Here is a 16,786-nt window from a genome sequence, read left to right on the forward strand (position 1 = left end):
TCTGGGTTGAACAGTTTCTGAAGAAAAAAATATATCCATAAACTTACTTATAAGATTTACTTTTATAAAGTCATATTGAAAAATTCAGACACTAAAAAATAATAATAAAAAATCCTTCATTACTTTTGCTCTTTTCAAATTTCATAATTTTAATGATTATAACTACAATATAAATAATATATAGGACCATCACTACAGTTTAAATAATTGGCTCTTATCAGTTCTTACATTGAAAGACCTCAGCTGTTGAGCTTCCAAGAGTCTTTTATGTCTTCAACTGTCATGTGGAGGCGGTCTCTCCATGCATCTGGAAGCTTCATCTAGTTCAAGTTGATGGTCCCTTTGTTTAAATCCTACTTTGAAACTGCCATTTAAGAAGGAGCAGGGTCAGTGTACTTGTGCCACATCAGCTGTCCCTAATGAGCTTTAAAAGACGGTACCTTGGCCTAGAGAAGGAGACACCCGGAGTCCCCTCAAAGGGGAGTCAGTGAGAGCCTGAGAAGTGAAGGTATAAAATTCCCTGGGGATTATAGTTTAGGGTGAGCTGAAGAAATGTTGTTCGTTTTACCTCTGCTGAAAAATAAAAGTGCCTAAAAGAATTTGTTGGCATGACAGAGGGGCTTCTGTAGGCTGGGGAGAAGCCCTGCCATGTTACATTGTGTTTATTAGATGTATCATGCCATCTATGGTCAAGGCCGCTTTGGTGCTGCAACAGACTAGAAATTCTGCAGCAGCTTCAGGTATATTCAAGAACTGAGGTTTTTATTGAATATGAAAATAAATATTGTCATATTAAATTAATTTTACTCTGCCCCTGAATTTATGTACTACTCAGGCCAGCATGGTGTGACACTCTGTCTCCATCTGGTGGTGGCTAGGCCACATAGAGGTTTATGAGCCTGCTACAGCCTTGGGTGAAAGAGGTAGGTCTTTTTGCTCAGGAAGTAGAGGTTCGTGCATTAAAATCCATTGGTCCCTATATATCACATTTTTGGATTGACAATATAAAATTGCATCAGGAAAGTTAACAGGGGAAGCTGGAGTTTTGGCAGCTGGGCAGAAAACATTTGGGACTTTCATCACTTGGAAAGACTTTGGACACATTTTGGGATTGTGGGATAAACATATTAACTGGATGGTTCTGTTCAAAAGATAAATGTACACTGCCAGGCCTGTAGTTTTAGTAGGAGTACCGGCTGCACCTGGTTAACAGATACAGTATTTAGATATTATGGGGATGGGTGTGACAGTAACCCAAAGATAAATAACAGTGTATGGAGACCCCATCTTAACAAGCTTTCCTCGGAGTTTGTCGTGGCATTATGTCTTGCAAAAGCCTCCAATGAATGAGCGGTTCTCCACCGCCCTTTGAACAGTGTACCCTCTCCTCCCCAGGGCTGCTCAGCCTACACAAGGGCACAGCTGACACTGTGGCCCAGATTCTGGGTCCTATATGCCACTCTTGTGGTTTCAAGGGGTCATAAAGAGGTTGGAATGACATTCCCTCCCTCCTGAATGGCTAGAGTGTGCTCTGCTCGATGGTTCTGAGCAGTGGAACAGCCCATAGGAAACCATGGGGAGGCCCAGTGGCTGCTTTGACTTTCTCAGGTCCTGTTCTGGCTTGTGAAGCAGCCCAGAATCTGGGAGTTTCAAATGGCTAAAAGACACCTTTGCCCTCCTGATGCCCTAACTTGCACGTTAGGCACTGCACAGAATTTGGCCCCATGTTCCTTTGGGAATTGTTGCTTTTGATTGTGTATCTTTTAACTTAGTTACACATATGGTTTTTTTCATACCAATTTCCTTTCCTCCAAAGTGTTCTTTGGATATTTCACAATCTCATACCAATTTCAGAATATCAAGCAGTTTCATCTAAGACCTCGCAGATAGTCATCTCAAAATTTGTGCATACAGTAGATGAATTTTGTTTCATCATCATTCTTGTGAAAATTGCAGGTCCATGTCACTCAGCCTTTTCAGATATTATGCTGTACTCTCACGGATGTTTTTTTTGTCTGTCCTGAATTTAATTCTATTATTTTTCAGTTTCAAACTAAAATATTATGTCACTGCAGCTTGGTGCATCCCTGGTCCTTACAGTTTTGGACAACGTAATTCAGTACTATCAGATCCATATTCCATTTACCTGGTTTGATAATTAGATGCTACGGTTTTCAGATCTTGCAAGAACAAAGTTATGCACCATTATTAGATTTAGTGCAGTCTGAAACAGGTGCAGACTGCAACCTATATAGTTTATTAGTTATCAGAAATAAAAACCCTGATTTTATTTGTGTTGTTGCATTAACTAATCGGATGCATTTTATGTTGTACACCAAAGCAAGACTGGAAAAAGTACTTAGTGAATGTTGTATTTTTTCCTCCAATGTTCGCATCTCCATGCTGAGATCAATCTTGGAATATAATCAAAAAATTAATTGGTGCCTTCCTTAGTATATGAATGGCTATGCTATAAAATGTTGTAAATTTCAGGTTTTTTTAAACTAAAAGAGAAAAGCACATGTTTATTATATTACACAGTTAAAATATTTATTCAAGAGTATCATGGTCTGATCAACACTGCAAAACCATTTTAGCAGTGTGAAATGCCAAAGTCTCTCCCTGTAACTCTCTTGAGAAACTCCACCTCACATTCATCTTCATCAGTAACGATGCCATGGAGCATAAAAGAGAATTTCCTGGACCCTTTGTTCCATGTCATCCTCCACACCTGGTGCTGCCTTGAGCTGTTTCTTTCAGGTCAGCTTACATGATCTTGAGCCATGTATTCCTGGGGTGCACTCCAGGTAATTTCCAGCCAGTGGACAGTAGCAATGTGTCTGCTCTAATTGCATGTGAATGGATGGATTCAGGAGTTTGGCTGTCATACTGTTTGAAGAACTTAGTTTGACTAATTGGGGGAGGGATAGCTCAGTGGTTTGAGCACTGGCCTGCTAAACCCAGGGTTGTGAGTTCAATCCTTGAGGGGGCCATTTAGGGATCTGGGGCAAAAATTGGGGATTGGTCCTGCTTCAAGCAGGGGGTTGGACTAGATAACCTCCTGAGGTCCCTTCCAACCCTAACCTTCTATGATTCTAATAGGCTGGCAGCTGCTCACTGAGTTAGACAGTATACAAGTATAGGGAGTTACTTTGTCAGACCATTCTGTTCTAAGGATTCATATTAAACAGCATTGGTTGAAGGCATGTAGGCATCTATTGTTATCATTCCCTGTGATAGTCTTGCTGACATAGAGGAGCACTAAGGTCAGCAGTTCGGTCTGGAAACAAATGTTAATTTGACAAATGCAGCTAGTGGAATCCCACACAATACCACATTATGCTATCCTCAAAGGAGGGGTAGATGGATGAGGCATATTCTGTACATAATTGTAACTTGGTTTCACTCTGTTATAGCTAAAAGATATATTCCATGTAACTGATGTAAAGAGTGCTCTTATAAGATGAAGGAATGGAGACATGATGCTTTGCTGGGAAAGAGGTTTTTTCCTCTATAAGCCCTTGTTATTATTCTCTTGTGTTTTCCACATATAACAGATACCTCATTTATCAAAATCCTATTGTCACCTGACAATACACAGAATGTTTACTTTAACTGGTTTAATCTATATTAACTTATGTTTTGTACACACACACACACACACCTCTTAATGCCGTCGTTTAAAATTCTGAACACTTTTAATGCAGGAGCTGTATATTCTGAAATAGTCAAAACTGCTAATGAATATTATTTATAATTACTGTCATCATGTACTTAAGCAATTACTCATTTACCAGATCTGTTTGTGTACTCAGCAGATGGTGTTGTTTGGATAAAGAATGAATCATTTCCCCTAGAATAGGCACACAATGGCCCAACAACCACCTTTGCAATAAAACTAATTGTGATGTATCAAGAGTCTGACCCTCCATGAATAAAGTCAATGGAGTTTTGCTCTTCATTTCACTGGAAGCTAAACTGGCTCTTAATCAGTTATCATAGTTTAATCTGTTCTGATAAAAGCAACAGCATGTTAAGAGCATGAAGTGTTGTACTATCTGTTTTGTTTCTCATGTAGAGATACGACATTGTGCATAATACCAACCAGTGAATCTCAATATTACAAAATCCTTGTGAAATTTGATGCTCTTGTAGCAGTACCCTATGGCCAGACATGCAGAGACACAGAAAAACATGACCATAAGATGCTATATTGTCAATCAACAATAAATGGAGAAAACAGACTACATATAACTCCAAGTTTACATGATTTGACACAGATTTTCTATAGACTGCCCTGCAAGGCAAGACAGGTGAGCCACTAATGTGTGAAGAAATGTGACTCTGATAATTCTATTGGGCTCAATACATCAGTTTATGATACTATCACAAGGGCATTTAAGTGTCATCCATAAAAACCTGCTGAATTTTTTGTTAACGCCACCAAGAAAAAGTCACCTTCAAATACAAAACCAAGTCCCATCTGCCTTCAGTTACCTAATTATCTGCATAGATGGCCACAAACATTTGTGGTGATACAGCACAACTGTTTTTAGGCAGAAGTCTGCATCCTGACACAAACAGCCTAAGGACAGAAGACTGATACTTGGCTGTATGTTTAAGATCTTCTCAAGAATGAATCTGACTTTTGTCTTGCCTCAGAAAACCATATACTCTGCACAGGAACAACAGATAAGTAACTTATTCCCTCTTTAATGGCACATTTTACTCTATAAAGTAGCAAAAGTACTAACTTAATTTTTTATATTGTGTTTTAAAGTTTTTCTGTCATTCAATATTCCAGGGCTGTACATAGACTGTACTTATTGTTGTGAGCTTTTTTGTCTTTATTTTTTAGCAATACCAATTTTGCACACAAAGTTAGTTCCTTTAGTAGAAGCATAGAACAAAGGAAAAAAGTCTGACCTGGTATAACTCCACTGTAATTCCATGGAATTACACACAGGAATGAATCTGGCTCTAGGAAAGATAGGAATAATAGTAAGAGGCAAATATGGCTCCACTGGGAGCTCTTTAACAACCTGAAAATCAAAAAGGACTCCTACAAAAAATGGAAGTATGGAGCACAAAAGAATAGCATAAGCATGTAGGAACAAAATCAGACAGACTAAGGCGCAAAATCAGTTACACCTAGTGAGGAAAATAAAAGGCAATAAGAAGAGGTTCTTAAATGCATTAGGAACAAAAGAAAGATGAAGAAAAGTGTAGGTCCCCTACTTAGCAGGGGACAAAAGCTAATAACTGATGACATCAAGAAAGCTGAGGTGTTTAATGCCTATTTTGCTTCACTTTTTACTAAAAAGGTTAATGCCAGCCAGATACTCAGCACAGTCAATATTAACAAGAAGGGGGAAGGAATGCAAACCAAAATAGGGAAAGTACAAATTAAAGAATATTTAGACAAGTTAGATGTATTCAAGTTGGCAGGGCCTGATGAAATTCATCCTAGGGTACTTAAGGAACAAGCTGAAGCAATCTTGGAACTGTTAGCAATTATCTTTAAGAACTCTTGGAGGATGGGTGAGGTTCCAGAGGACAAGAGAAGGGCAAACATGCCATTTACCTTTAAAAAGGGGAACAAATAAGACGTAGGGAATTATAGACCAGTCAGCTTAACTTTGATTCCTAGAAAGATAAGGAACATAATCAATATGTAAGCACTCAGTGGATAATGGGGTTATAAGGAAGAGTCAGCATGGATTTGTCAAAAGGCTAACCTCATTCTGGGGTGTAGTGACAGGAGTGTTGTATGTAAGACATGGGGTGGGGGTAATTGTCCCATTCTACTCGGCACGGGTGAGGCATCAGATGGAGTTCCGTATCCAGTTCTGGGCACCACATTTTAGGAAAGATGTGGACGAACTGGATACTGTCCAGAGGAAAGCAAAAAAATTATAAAAGGTTTAGAAAATATGACTTATAAGGAAAGGTTAAAAACTCTGGGCATGTTTAGTCTTGAGAAAATAAGATTGAGGGGGGACCTGATAGGTCTTCAGATATGTTAAGGGGCTGTTAAAAAGAGGATGGTGATCAATTGTTCTCCATGTCCATTGAAGGTAGGACAAGAAGTAATGGGCTTAATCTGCAGCAAGGGAGATTTAGGTTAGATATTAGGTAAAACTTTCTAACTATAACGGTAGTTAAGCTCTGGAACTGGCGTCCAAGGGAGATTATGGTATCCCCATCACTGGAGGTTTTTAAGGACAGCCTAGACAAACACCTATCAGGGATCACCTAGGTTTATTTTGTCCTGCCACAGTGCAGAGGGCTGGACTTGATGACTTCTCGAGGTCCCTTTCAGCTTTACATTTCTAAGATATGATGTCTTTTTTATCCACTCCCTCTAAAGATTTACTTTAAATATTTCATCCAAACAAACTGTCATAAATATAAAGGGAAGGGTAACCATCTTTAATACCCTGTAAAGTATTTTCCATCCTGATTTTACAGAGGTGATTCTTTTACCTTTTCTTTAATTAAAATTATTCTTTTAAGAACCTGATTGATTTTTCATTGTTCTAAAGAGCCAAGGGTTTGGGTCTGTACAAATTGGTGAGGATTGGATTATCAAGCCTTCCCCAGGAAAGGGGGTGTAGGGTTTGGGGGGATATTTTGGGGAACGACATCTCCAAGTGGGCTCTTTCCCTGTTCTATGTTTAAAACGCTTGGTGGTGGCAGCATACTGTTCAAGGACAAGGCAAAGTTTGTACCTTGGGGAAGTTTTTAACCTAAGCTGGTAAGAATAAACATAGGGGGTCTTTCATGCGGGTCCCACATCTGTACCCTAGAGTTCAGAGTGGGGAAGGAACCCTGACATAAACCATGAAATTTTTCCAGTTACAAAATTTTAAACACACACTTAGTCCTCATATTAGCGTTCTCTAGCCAATTAAAAATTCTTTACTCAACTTTTGAATTCAAACAAGTTTTAATCTTGTTCTAGAAATGACTATGCCTGCCCCTGTTCTTCTTTACGAGAAATGTTTTATGTTTCTTCAAGAATTTATTCAGTTAGGGTCCAGTTTTTCCTCTGGCTTGTGCCCAGGATGGAGGGTGCAAGTATATCCCATGCACTGGCCAGAGACAACAGAAATCCTTGCATTCAGGGATGCATATTACTCCAAAAAGGGCACAGATGAGGTAAGGCCATGCACCCTGAGGTGCTCACAATCCCTTCACATACTACTCTTGGGGTGATGTAGTTTTGCATTATCCTCTATTCAGGGCTGGGCCTAAAATGATACAATTTGAGCCCTGTGTATTGATCAAAATTTCCCTTTTCATAGTCCTTCCTGCCTCATTCATAAACAACCAACAGCAATACTGCAAATGTCCACTCTTCCCTCTTCCACAAAATGCAGGCCTTGTCTACACTGGGGCCTACCAGCCAGCAAGGGAGCCATACTGATGTTACTGTTGAGGCTACACCAACATCACTGTATGCCAACACCATGCACTGTAGACACACAGAACTAATGGCATAAAAAACTACGATTTGCATCACTGCTTACCCTAAGAATTTGAAGCCAGGGTAAGCTACACCACTGCAAGCCAGTTTACTCCAGTGCAGCACCATATAGTCCTCCTTCCAAGACACATGTCTTTTCTCTCCCCATAACACACTTTTGATTTCTCTGTTGACCTTTGTGTAACCACATATGCTTATTCTAGGTGAAATTCAGAGTAATTGGGCGGCATGTGGGGAACTCTCCAGGTGTCGGAATTCACAAGTTTCTTGGTTTAATGCTGGAACTGAGGCCACATCCCTCAGTACCCCCTACAAAGGCATTCCCAGCCACTGGATCTGCACCCCTCCATTGGTCTGCTCCCAAATCCTCCTGCTGCTGCAACTGTTTCAGAGCCAGTGCAACAGGTGCCTCCACGATGCACAAGGGGTGTGGTGTCACAACCAGGACGAAGGTGGTCAGACCTAGCGGTTGGAGCAGGAGTTGGGAGTCAGCCGAGTCTAAGGCAGGTCAGAGGGTGAACCAAGAGTCAGGTGTCAATCAGGTTACTAGGAGATGAAGGTTGTGCACCAGGTTACAGAGAGCAATTGAATAGCAAAGTCAAGGATAAACCAGGGTCAGAAGCCAGAGTCTAGGCTCTCTCACAAGTAGGATCTGAAGCAGAGGAAGGCAGGCCAGGTTATTGCTCAGACAGCTCTCCTTCATGGCTTCCTAGTTTAAGTACTGGTATTGCCCAATCATCAGGTTGTCAGGTTCTGCCACTCAGGTCCTGCTGGGTGGTACTTCTGGCCTATCTCCATGCCCCTCCCACTTCCGAAATGCTCCCTGCGCCAGGGACTGCAGGGAGAGAGGTGTAAGAGCTAGTTATGCTGATTCTAAATCCACTGGCTACTTGAGGGTGGTTTCAAACTCCTTTGCAGTGTCTGAACAGCACAAAGGGAGCAGAGACAGGTGGTGCCGCAGTCTGCTCCAATACTCATTAAGGGATTAAATAGTAGGGGCCAAAGTTTAGACCCTGATTCCTCCATAATGCGGAACCATCAGGAGTTTCATGGCCCACTTGCTTGCAGAAGTTATACAAATGTTATACAGAAGTTATACAACTTTCTCATGATGTAGAAGGTTCCCTTCTGAGGTGGCTTTATAATGGATGTAAGTGGAAGCCAGGCCCTAGGGGTGACATTCAGAGAGGTGCTACAAATGCTCAGTGTTCCCTTACTGCTTTCTCCTCCAGTCCAGTGCCAGTGTTCCTCTCTGACAACTAGCCAAGGGGGATTTCAGAGAGGTCATGCAGGCCAAGAAAGGATCTCTTGGTTAACAGCAGAACTAAGAGTGGTCCTCCCAGGCAAACATGGCAGGAGGGTGAGAGAGAGAGCAGGGTGGTGGGGGAAAGCAATTGGGAGATTTGGAGGCAATTATACCCACCCTCTGATAGAGGGTTTGCCAGCCATTTGTTACTCAGAGTTGCAATTTAAGAGCAGTGAGACTACTTAGTTTTCAGTATGACCCTTTCATTTTTAAGTGGTGTGTAGCCAGGAGATTGAAAATTTTCTTTACAATATGGAACACAGTGCTCTGATATTTGCCTTTGTCATCTCACAATTAGATTACCATAACATACTATATCTGGGGCTTCTTCTTAAATTCATTTGGAAGCTGATGCAGAAGGTGCCAAATCACTTCTTAAATGAGTATCTAACTGTGTGCATATTATACCAATACTCTGTGATCTGTATTGGCTGCCTGTTCATCTCTGGGTGGAGTTCCAGGTGTCAGTTTTGACCTACAAAGCTCTAACTGGCCTAGGACCTGACTGCTTGAGAGATTGCCCCTCTCTCTGTGCCAGACGGTCACTGCTGCAACCAGTGGATGTGCTCAAGCTGAAGCTTTCTTAATATAAAAGGAAAGGGGATTGTGGCAGGGCATTTTCCATGAGAGCCCCATTGCTTTGGAAATCGTTCCTTGCTCTCTGGTCCAAAATAGTCCAGGTTTGTTGCCCTTCTTTTTATTGGGCTTTTGGGAAGGGAGATGTTGCTTGAGAGTGGTATTTAAGGAAGGTGGGGTATTTTTCTTTATTTTTTTCCTTTGCTGGGAGCTCTAATTAGCTACTGTCACATATGTGGAAGTTGCTGCTGGTTTTGTCTTTCTTTGGTTGAGTTTAAAAATAATTGTCAAGGAAAAACAGAGACTAGGATAGGTGTCTTTTGTCTGTGGTTATCATCCTGATTCATAAATAATGTTAGGCCCCTTTGACAAAGGGTGCATTTATTTCTGTTCTAAACCCTACGGGCCTTATCCTCCTACTGCCTGCCTAGTGGAACTGCACAGAGGTTACTCCTGCCTTGTACGTAAACTGTACAGAACATTTAATGTTAATCCTCTAAGAGGGGATAAGAATGTTTTGAAAATGTCCCTTCATTTTGAAGGAGCTAGAGTATTTCTTCTATAGTTGAAGGCTATGATTAATCAATTTGATATGCCTAAAACATTGCACCAAATTCTGCTCTCAGTTACATTAGTCTGAGCCAAAGGAGCAACTCCATATTTGCAGTAATGTAACTGAGAAGAATCTGACCCACTGGAAGGAAACAAACAACCTTAAGTTGTATGTAAATGATCTGTAAAGAATTCAGAAAGCAGTGCATGTGAATGAAGAATTCTTTTTGGAGAATAGACAAGTAAAAAAGAAAGCATTTTGGCTGCAAAATTGGGTAGCGGTTTTAAGCATTTGAAAGACAAATGACATTAGAGAAAAGACTGGGTTAACAAGGGAACACTTGAAGAAAGTCTAATCTTAGCTGGCATGCTGACTAGGAAGGTCAGCCCAGTGCACGCGTTCTCAGCTGGAGTCGGGCTCCCTCTGCCAGGCCAATTGTCCTCTGCACTTCAGATACCAAACCAAACTGAAGGTGCCTTCACCCTGCCAGCTCCTTATATTCCAGCAGCTTAAAGAGAGTTTCCTTTTTCCTGTCAACTTATGTATAATTTCCTTATGCTACAAAGAAGGGAGGTTGTGTGTGTGAGTGCCTTTTTTTTCCTCTCAGAGTAGCACAAGGCTCTTTAGAAAGCAGTGTAAAGACTCATTCTTTAGTACTGTGTTCCCAGCCAGTAAGAGTGAGTCACTTTTTAAAAGAAGCTTTAATTTGTATTTTATTGATTTTCATACTCATCCTTCTGTAAACATGAAGAATGCAATTATGATCTACCTGTTTATATTTTAATACTAAAAAAATTCCTATTAAGAAATATAAAACATTTGTGATTTAAAATACACTGTGAAAAATTCCAGTTTGTACACACTTCTAGTTTATATATATGTACATATAAATGTCATGAGCAAAATTTACATAGGGGAAAAGAATCTGAACAATTTTCTTTTCAGAGTAGGTATTTAGGGCTAGATTCTAATCCTGATTTCACTGCTGTAAATCCAGAGTAACTCTAGAATCTGGTCCTCAGTCTATTGAAACAGTGAAATTATATTAGCCACCTTTCTGGGCCAACTTTCCAATTGTCAGTTTAAATCATATAGTAGCCATTTATTTTATTTCAGTTCGAGGACAGCAAGAATTGTTTAGCATGTTTGAAATCTGTAAACAAGTATTTCCTGAAGATAAGCAGGTATTTTACTAGCCGCACCACACCTGCACATTGTCAACTGATCTGGAGGTTGCAAGAAGACTTATAAAGGCTTGCTCTTGCCTGAGACGCTAGTCTGCTATTTGATCTCCTTGATATCCTGGAAGTGATTTCAATTTATCTCAGACCATGAGGCACACAGGACTGAGTTTGTATCATAGGGTGGGGAAAAAAGATAAACAGAAAAATGTGTAAGCTTATTCAAGGATCATAGTGGGAGGAAGGGGTTTTAGGTTTTGTGTATTCTTTTAATAAATATTACCATAGCCCTTTTTTGTAAATGTCTCAGCAGTTCAGTTTGTTTCTGGGAACATAATTCTACTACTTTTTAAAGATTTCAGTATTTTTAAACTTCAAAATATTCCAAATTCAGTCCTTGGAAATTTTCCATGTCCTTAATAGCACATATTGAATATATTGTTGTGGGAAATGAAAGAAGGATATCAGAATTTGTTTAAATGAGATGTTGTAACCACTGAAAAGATTTTTTGATCTGTTTTTCATCTATTTTACCAGCACAAATAATTTTTTTCTTAATTTCAAAACTAGTTTGCCTTAATGTCAGACGGCACTTCTGTGAAACACTAGGCAAATCAAACTTCTAATTGACATATGCCTAGACAAATTTATAATTTACTCAGAGTTAAATCTTAATTTGATGCAAATAAAACTTAATAAATGAATTTATGAAGCAAATCATAAAGGAACAAAAACAAATCATCATACTATCTATATCTAAAATACAAGATTATGAAAACAGTAAAAGGCCTGTGCCTGCATTTCTCTTGCACTCACACCTCTCCACTGAATTGACTGACAGTTTAGGTGTGCAAGAAATGCAGGATTTGTGCTCCTTGGGTAGAATTGCCACTTGTAATAATTTTACCTTTCCCGCTGTGGAGATAGATTACCAAGAACATATAACTTCTTATAGTTATAACTTAAAATGGTATCACATAAGTTTAAAAAGCAGTTCTTCAGTTAGCGTGTTAATAAACCAATTCTTAAACTTTGAAGTTGGCCAGATTTTATTTTTTAGATTATCAGTTATTTTGGAGATGATGGGTGGTTGCATGATTAAAACATAGAATTGGGAATCGGGAGTTCTGGCTTCAGTTCTTGGCTCTTTCACAAACTTTCATCGTGACGTTGGGCAAACCACTTTCTGCCTTGGCTTTCCTTTTCATTGCAAAAATTCGGGATAATACTTCACTAGCTCACAGTAATGGTATGAGGCTTAATGGGAGTTCCACCTGTGAAGGACTTACAGATCCTGGCTCTTAGTGTTCGCTGTAGTACAGTATACTACAGTGTTCGCTGTAGTGTGTTTGCTTTAGTGTTCACTGTAGTACATTGATAAGAAAGTGACATATTCTTAACTTGCAACTGAAGTCCCTATGCTGCCCTCTATCAACACATGGAATTCACATTAACATCAATAGGAATTGTGTACATGCATTTAGCAGATTATGTAGGTTTAAGTATGAAAAATATAAGTTGAACTTAAAAAAATCAAATAGCATGTGATATCAAATACACAACTTTGAACAACATCAAAAAGATTATTTTTATAAGGGAGGGGAGAATTGCTATGTAAGTGGGAAATGTTGAATTCTGTAGCTGGGTCCTTCTGTAGACTTCATTAGCTATACAGCAATAGCACCATAGCACAGTGTGCACGGCTTTCAGTCACTACAACAAACTCATCTCCTGTATCTCAAAATACAAAGTTCAGGATACCTGAACAACCTCTTTCTGTCCATTTTTAATTTCCATTTTCTAATTTCTGATTCTCATCAGGAAGTCACTATCTCTTTTTCTTCATCTGGTAAACTATTCAGATAAGATAAGGGGGTGGAAATATGACAAAATAAAAACTTACAGTGGATAGTACTCCTGATTATGTCTATTACCAGGTCAAATACGTATAGGAAAGGATCTAATAATAACACCGGTTTCATAGGAGGGGAGTTAGTGTAAGGGTTTGGACTCAAGCAATCAGCATGTTTTGGGGGAAGAATTATTGTAATTAGTGAGAGTAAACATCTCTGTTTTTCAGCAAAAGAACTATGAAACATAAAATCTGGCTGGCAACTATCAAATGAAAAACACTTTTGTAGCAAATATGCATGTTTTAAAATTTGTCATTGCTTATCCACATAAAGAAAATGAGACATGACAGTTCTTTGTTTACACAGGGCCGGAGGTACTTCACTGCATAATTAGGCAATGTTTTATCAATCAAATGATGATAGTCCTGAACAAATGGTAAGGACTAGTGTCACACTTTTTAAACAGTCTCATTAATGACTTTCTACAGGACTACTGGAATAATGCATATAGATTGTCTTGGTCCTTTAAAATTCCTCCTTTCCTGCACGGTATTTTCTACCCTTCAGGACGTATTCCATTAAATAACAGTGAATTAATGAAAAAACCCTAGGAGACCCTTCCTGCAAGACACGAGGAATTTTAGAGGGGTAGCACCATTCTTCGAGAAACAGATCAGTAGAAGGTTTCAGAGTAACAGCCGTGTTAGTCTGTATTCGCAAAAAGAAAAGGAGTACTTGTGGCACCTTAGCGACTAACCAATTTATTTGAGCATAAGCTTTCGTGAGCTACAGCTCACTTCATTGGATGCATACTGTGGAAAGTGTAGAAGATCTTTTTATACACACAAAGCATGAGAAGGATTTTTTTTTTAAAAAAACAGCAGCAGTCCACAGTACCAGCATTAACATCATCATGCTCAGCTATGCTTTCCTTTTTCACAAATTAGTTAAGAAACAGGCCCTCAAGAAATGGGACACTTTTCCCAGTTTTAGCATTTATCCCATCAAGCTAAGTATTTTATTTCTGTCTTTACTACATTCAGAATAGTTACTCCAATTATGACTCTTCAAAGCACACAGTAAGCATCAAAAGCTGTTTCTCTCTTATACTTCGAGCCCCAGCCTGCTCCTTTTGAAGTCAATGGCAAAATTCCATTTGGCTTCAAGACTATACCCTTATTCAATATTGTATTGTGTATATGAAAAGTTCTGTTTTATTATAGAGTATAAACTGTCATTCATTAACAATTATCCTTGCTTCTTAAAATATGGCAATTCACTCTGAAAAGTCTAAATTTACTCTAAATAGTACAATAAACTAAAATGAAATGGTCATAATAAGTAATGATCTTAATAAATAAGAATCTTAATATGAGGCAACTTAACTGATGTAGTGAACAACACTCTAGAAGGCTAACAAGCCTCAGCTGGTAGAAAATAGTAATGTTCACATTTTTAAATTATTTCAATGTCAGAGCAATTTTAGAAACTTGTGTATTCCTGTCAAGTTAAATTTCGGAAACACAATAATTGAACAAAATCTGTTTTACCATTACTTGAGACTACATCACCAAATTTAAACTATAGCCAGAGCTCTGCACAACATACATTTAATATGCATATGCATATTCTTCTTTTCAAACAAACCATTTTGTTTCTTTTATCAAAGCTTTATTTTCACTCAATTTAGCTCCCTCTCAATATATGTTTATTATTCACACAGCATCTCTTACCTTGTTTGTGTTACCAAGTTTCACGCCCATAGGTGAAGGGGAAAATTAATTCAGAATGGTTCCTCCCCCCCCCCACACCACTTGAAGTTTGGATTGGTAATCCCATCAAAGCATCTTTATGGTAAGGAGTATGTCAACAGGAATAAAAAAAGTATGGATAAACACATTCAGCATCAGATATACTGTATCCAGATGCAGAGAACTTGGACTCCTCTGTAAAAGTACATACTCAGAAATGAAGACAATTTATAGTCAGTAAAATTAGTGCCTTGTACTAATCGATTCAAAACACAAAAATCAAGACAAGCAAATCAGTGACCAAACATAAATAAATAAAAATAAAATCACGGTTTTTTCGTTCAAAATTTTCCCCTTGTACCAACTCCTATCCTCAAGCCCAACACAACTCAACACATACAATAGCAAGTGTACAGTCTTTGATTTATCTGCAAGCAGTTAAATAGAGACTCAGTTGAAATGTTCAAATCACGCGAGTATCTCTTGTCATAAAGACCAGGGCAGGGCTAGAGGATCTGACATAAAGTAATAATTATCTGACATATGAACAGCTCTTGTACTTCCAACCACCTGTTTCAGCACAGGGCTAGTTGGATCAGGAACACGTTTAAACTACTGTTTCCTCCGCATGTTCTGGGTGACGGATTTATTTGTTCTGAATGACAGAAAACAGCAGCGCTGTATTTGAATGTTAGCGCTGCATTTTACCCGCTCTCGCTGCTTTATTTTATTACCTTTCAAAACCCTCGACAGATCAGTTAAAGATTAAATCGGCAGCACTTCAAAGCCTTGTCCCGGGAAGGCAAAGGTAAAGTTAACGTCCGTGTAGCTCTAATCCAGGTTTTGCTGTTGCCTCACTTTTAATTACCCAATAAATGGCACATCATATAGCAATCCTGTAAGTAAATCAGCCCGTCTGGTTTGGGTAACGCTAGGGCAGACCGACGTCTCTAAACGCTTTATAACCAATTTTTTGATTAAAAGGCGCTTAGGAACGAACTGAAGTGGTGGCTGTGGAAATGGATTCCAACTATTCAGCCCTGGAGCAAGATAGTGATCGGGAGCATCGCCTATGGAGGCGGCTGTCAGCAGGCTCGGGTTAGCGCAGGGAGGGCAGGCACAGCTGGGCTTTCACAGCGCTCTCCCGAGGGAGCCGCTGGCGCGGAGCCGCTCTCCGCCGCCTCCCCAGGTGCGCCATCGGCCTCCGCTAGGCTGAGCGCCCACCTCGCAGGCAGCTCCCCGGCGGTGCCTCGCTCCCCACCCTTGCAGCCAGGGGCCGAGCGCCAGCTGCCGGTCCCCACCCCCCGCGGTCCCCACAGCGGGGGCGGCCACTTACAGGTAGGAGGTGAAGAGGCTGAGGTTGGTGGGCACCGCTGTGAGCCCCCGGTCGGAGCAGTCCGCCCTGAGGAGCATCCCGTCCTGCTCACACTGGCACAGAGCCGGGCAGCCCCTCTGCCGCCTCCCGGCGGGGCTCGCCAACCCCCCGCTGCTAGCCCCAGGCAGCCCGAGCAAGCAGAGCAGGAGCAGCGCGCTGGGCGGGCAGGAGGTGTCCATGGTGCCAGCGGGCGGTGGCGCTGGTAGCCGCTGGGCTCTGCACCGCTGTCCTGTAGGGCGCTGTTTTCACCCCCCGGCTCAACCGGAGCCTGGGAACGAAGCTGCCGCAGCCCCAGCTGCTGCTGCCGCTGCAAGGAAGGCGCCTGCCCTGGCGCGGGGAGCTGCTGCTGCTGCTGCTGCTCTTGCAGCCGGAGCCTGGCCTGGAGCGCGAGCTGCTGGAGCCCGAGCTGCCGCCGGCGCGCTGCGCTCTGGAGCAGCATCTCAGTTTACACGCTGTTTTAAAGAGCCGCAGCCTGCCCCGCGCGCCCACTGACGCCGCCCAAGCTTTGCCCGCGGCCGCGCTCCTGGGGCCTGCCAGCGCCTCTGGGAGTTCCAGGAGGGGGAGGGGGAGGGGGAGGGGGAGGGGGGCGTTCTTGGCCCCTACCTGCCGCGCGTGCTGCCTGTGGAGCGCGGCAGGCGGTGCACAGAGCAGGGCCAGTCCCGGGGAGCGGCGGCGGCGGGCTGGGCCTTGGAGCGCCAAGGC

At 41.1% G+C, this 16,786-nt stretch overlaps 1 protein-coding gene across 3 annotated transcripts in view; it reads right to left on the reverse strand.

The window, feature by feature from the left end:
* LGR5 (leucine rich repeat containing G protein-coupled receptor 5) overlaps positions 1-16,489 on the reverse strand; it is a 127,079-nt gene extending 110,590 nt beyond the window's left edge. For all 3 annotated transcript variants that reach the window (XM_073327779.1, XM_073327781.1, XM_073327778.1), the window contains exon 1: positions 16,046-16,489. In XM_073327779.1, coding sequence (XP_073183880.1) covers positions 16,046-16,263 — 218 coding nt within the window. In that variant the 5' untranslated portion in view covers positions 16,264-16,489. The remainder of the gene's footprint in view (positions 1-16,045) is intronic.
* Positions 16,490-16,786: the final 297 nt, after the last annotated feature.

This window comes from Lepidochelys kempii, chromosome 1, assembly GCF_965140265.1.
Source record: "Lepidochelys kempii isolate rLepKem1 chromosome 1, rLepKem1.hap2, whole genome shotgun sequence".
Classification (NCBI taxonomy): domain Eukaryota; kingdom Metazoa; phylum Chordata; order Testudines; family Cheloniidae; genus Lepidochelys; species Lepidochelys kempii.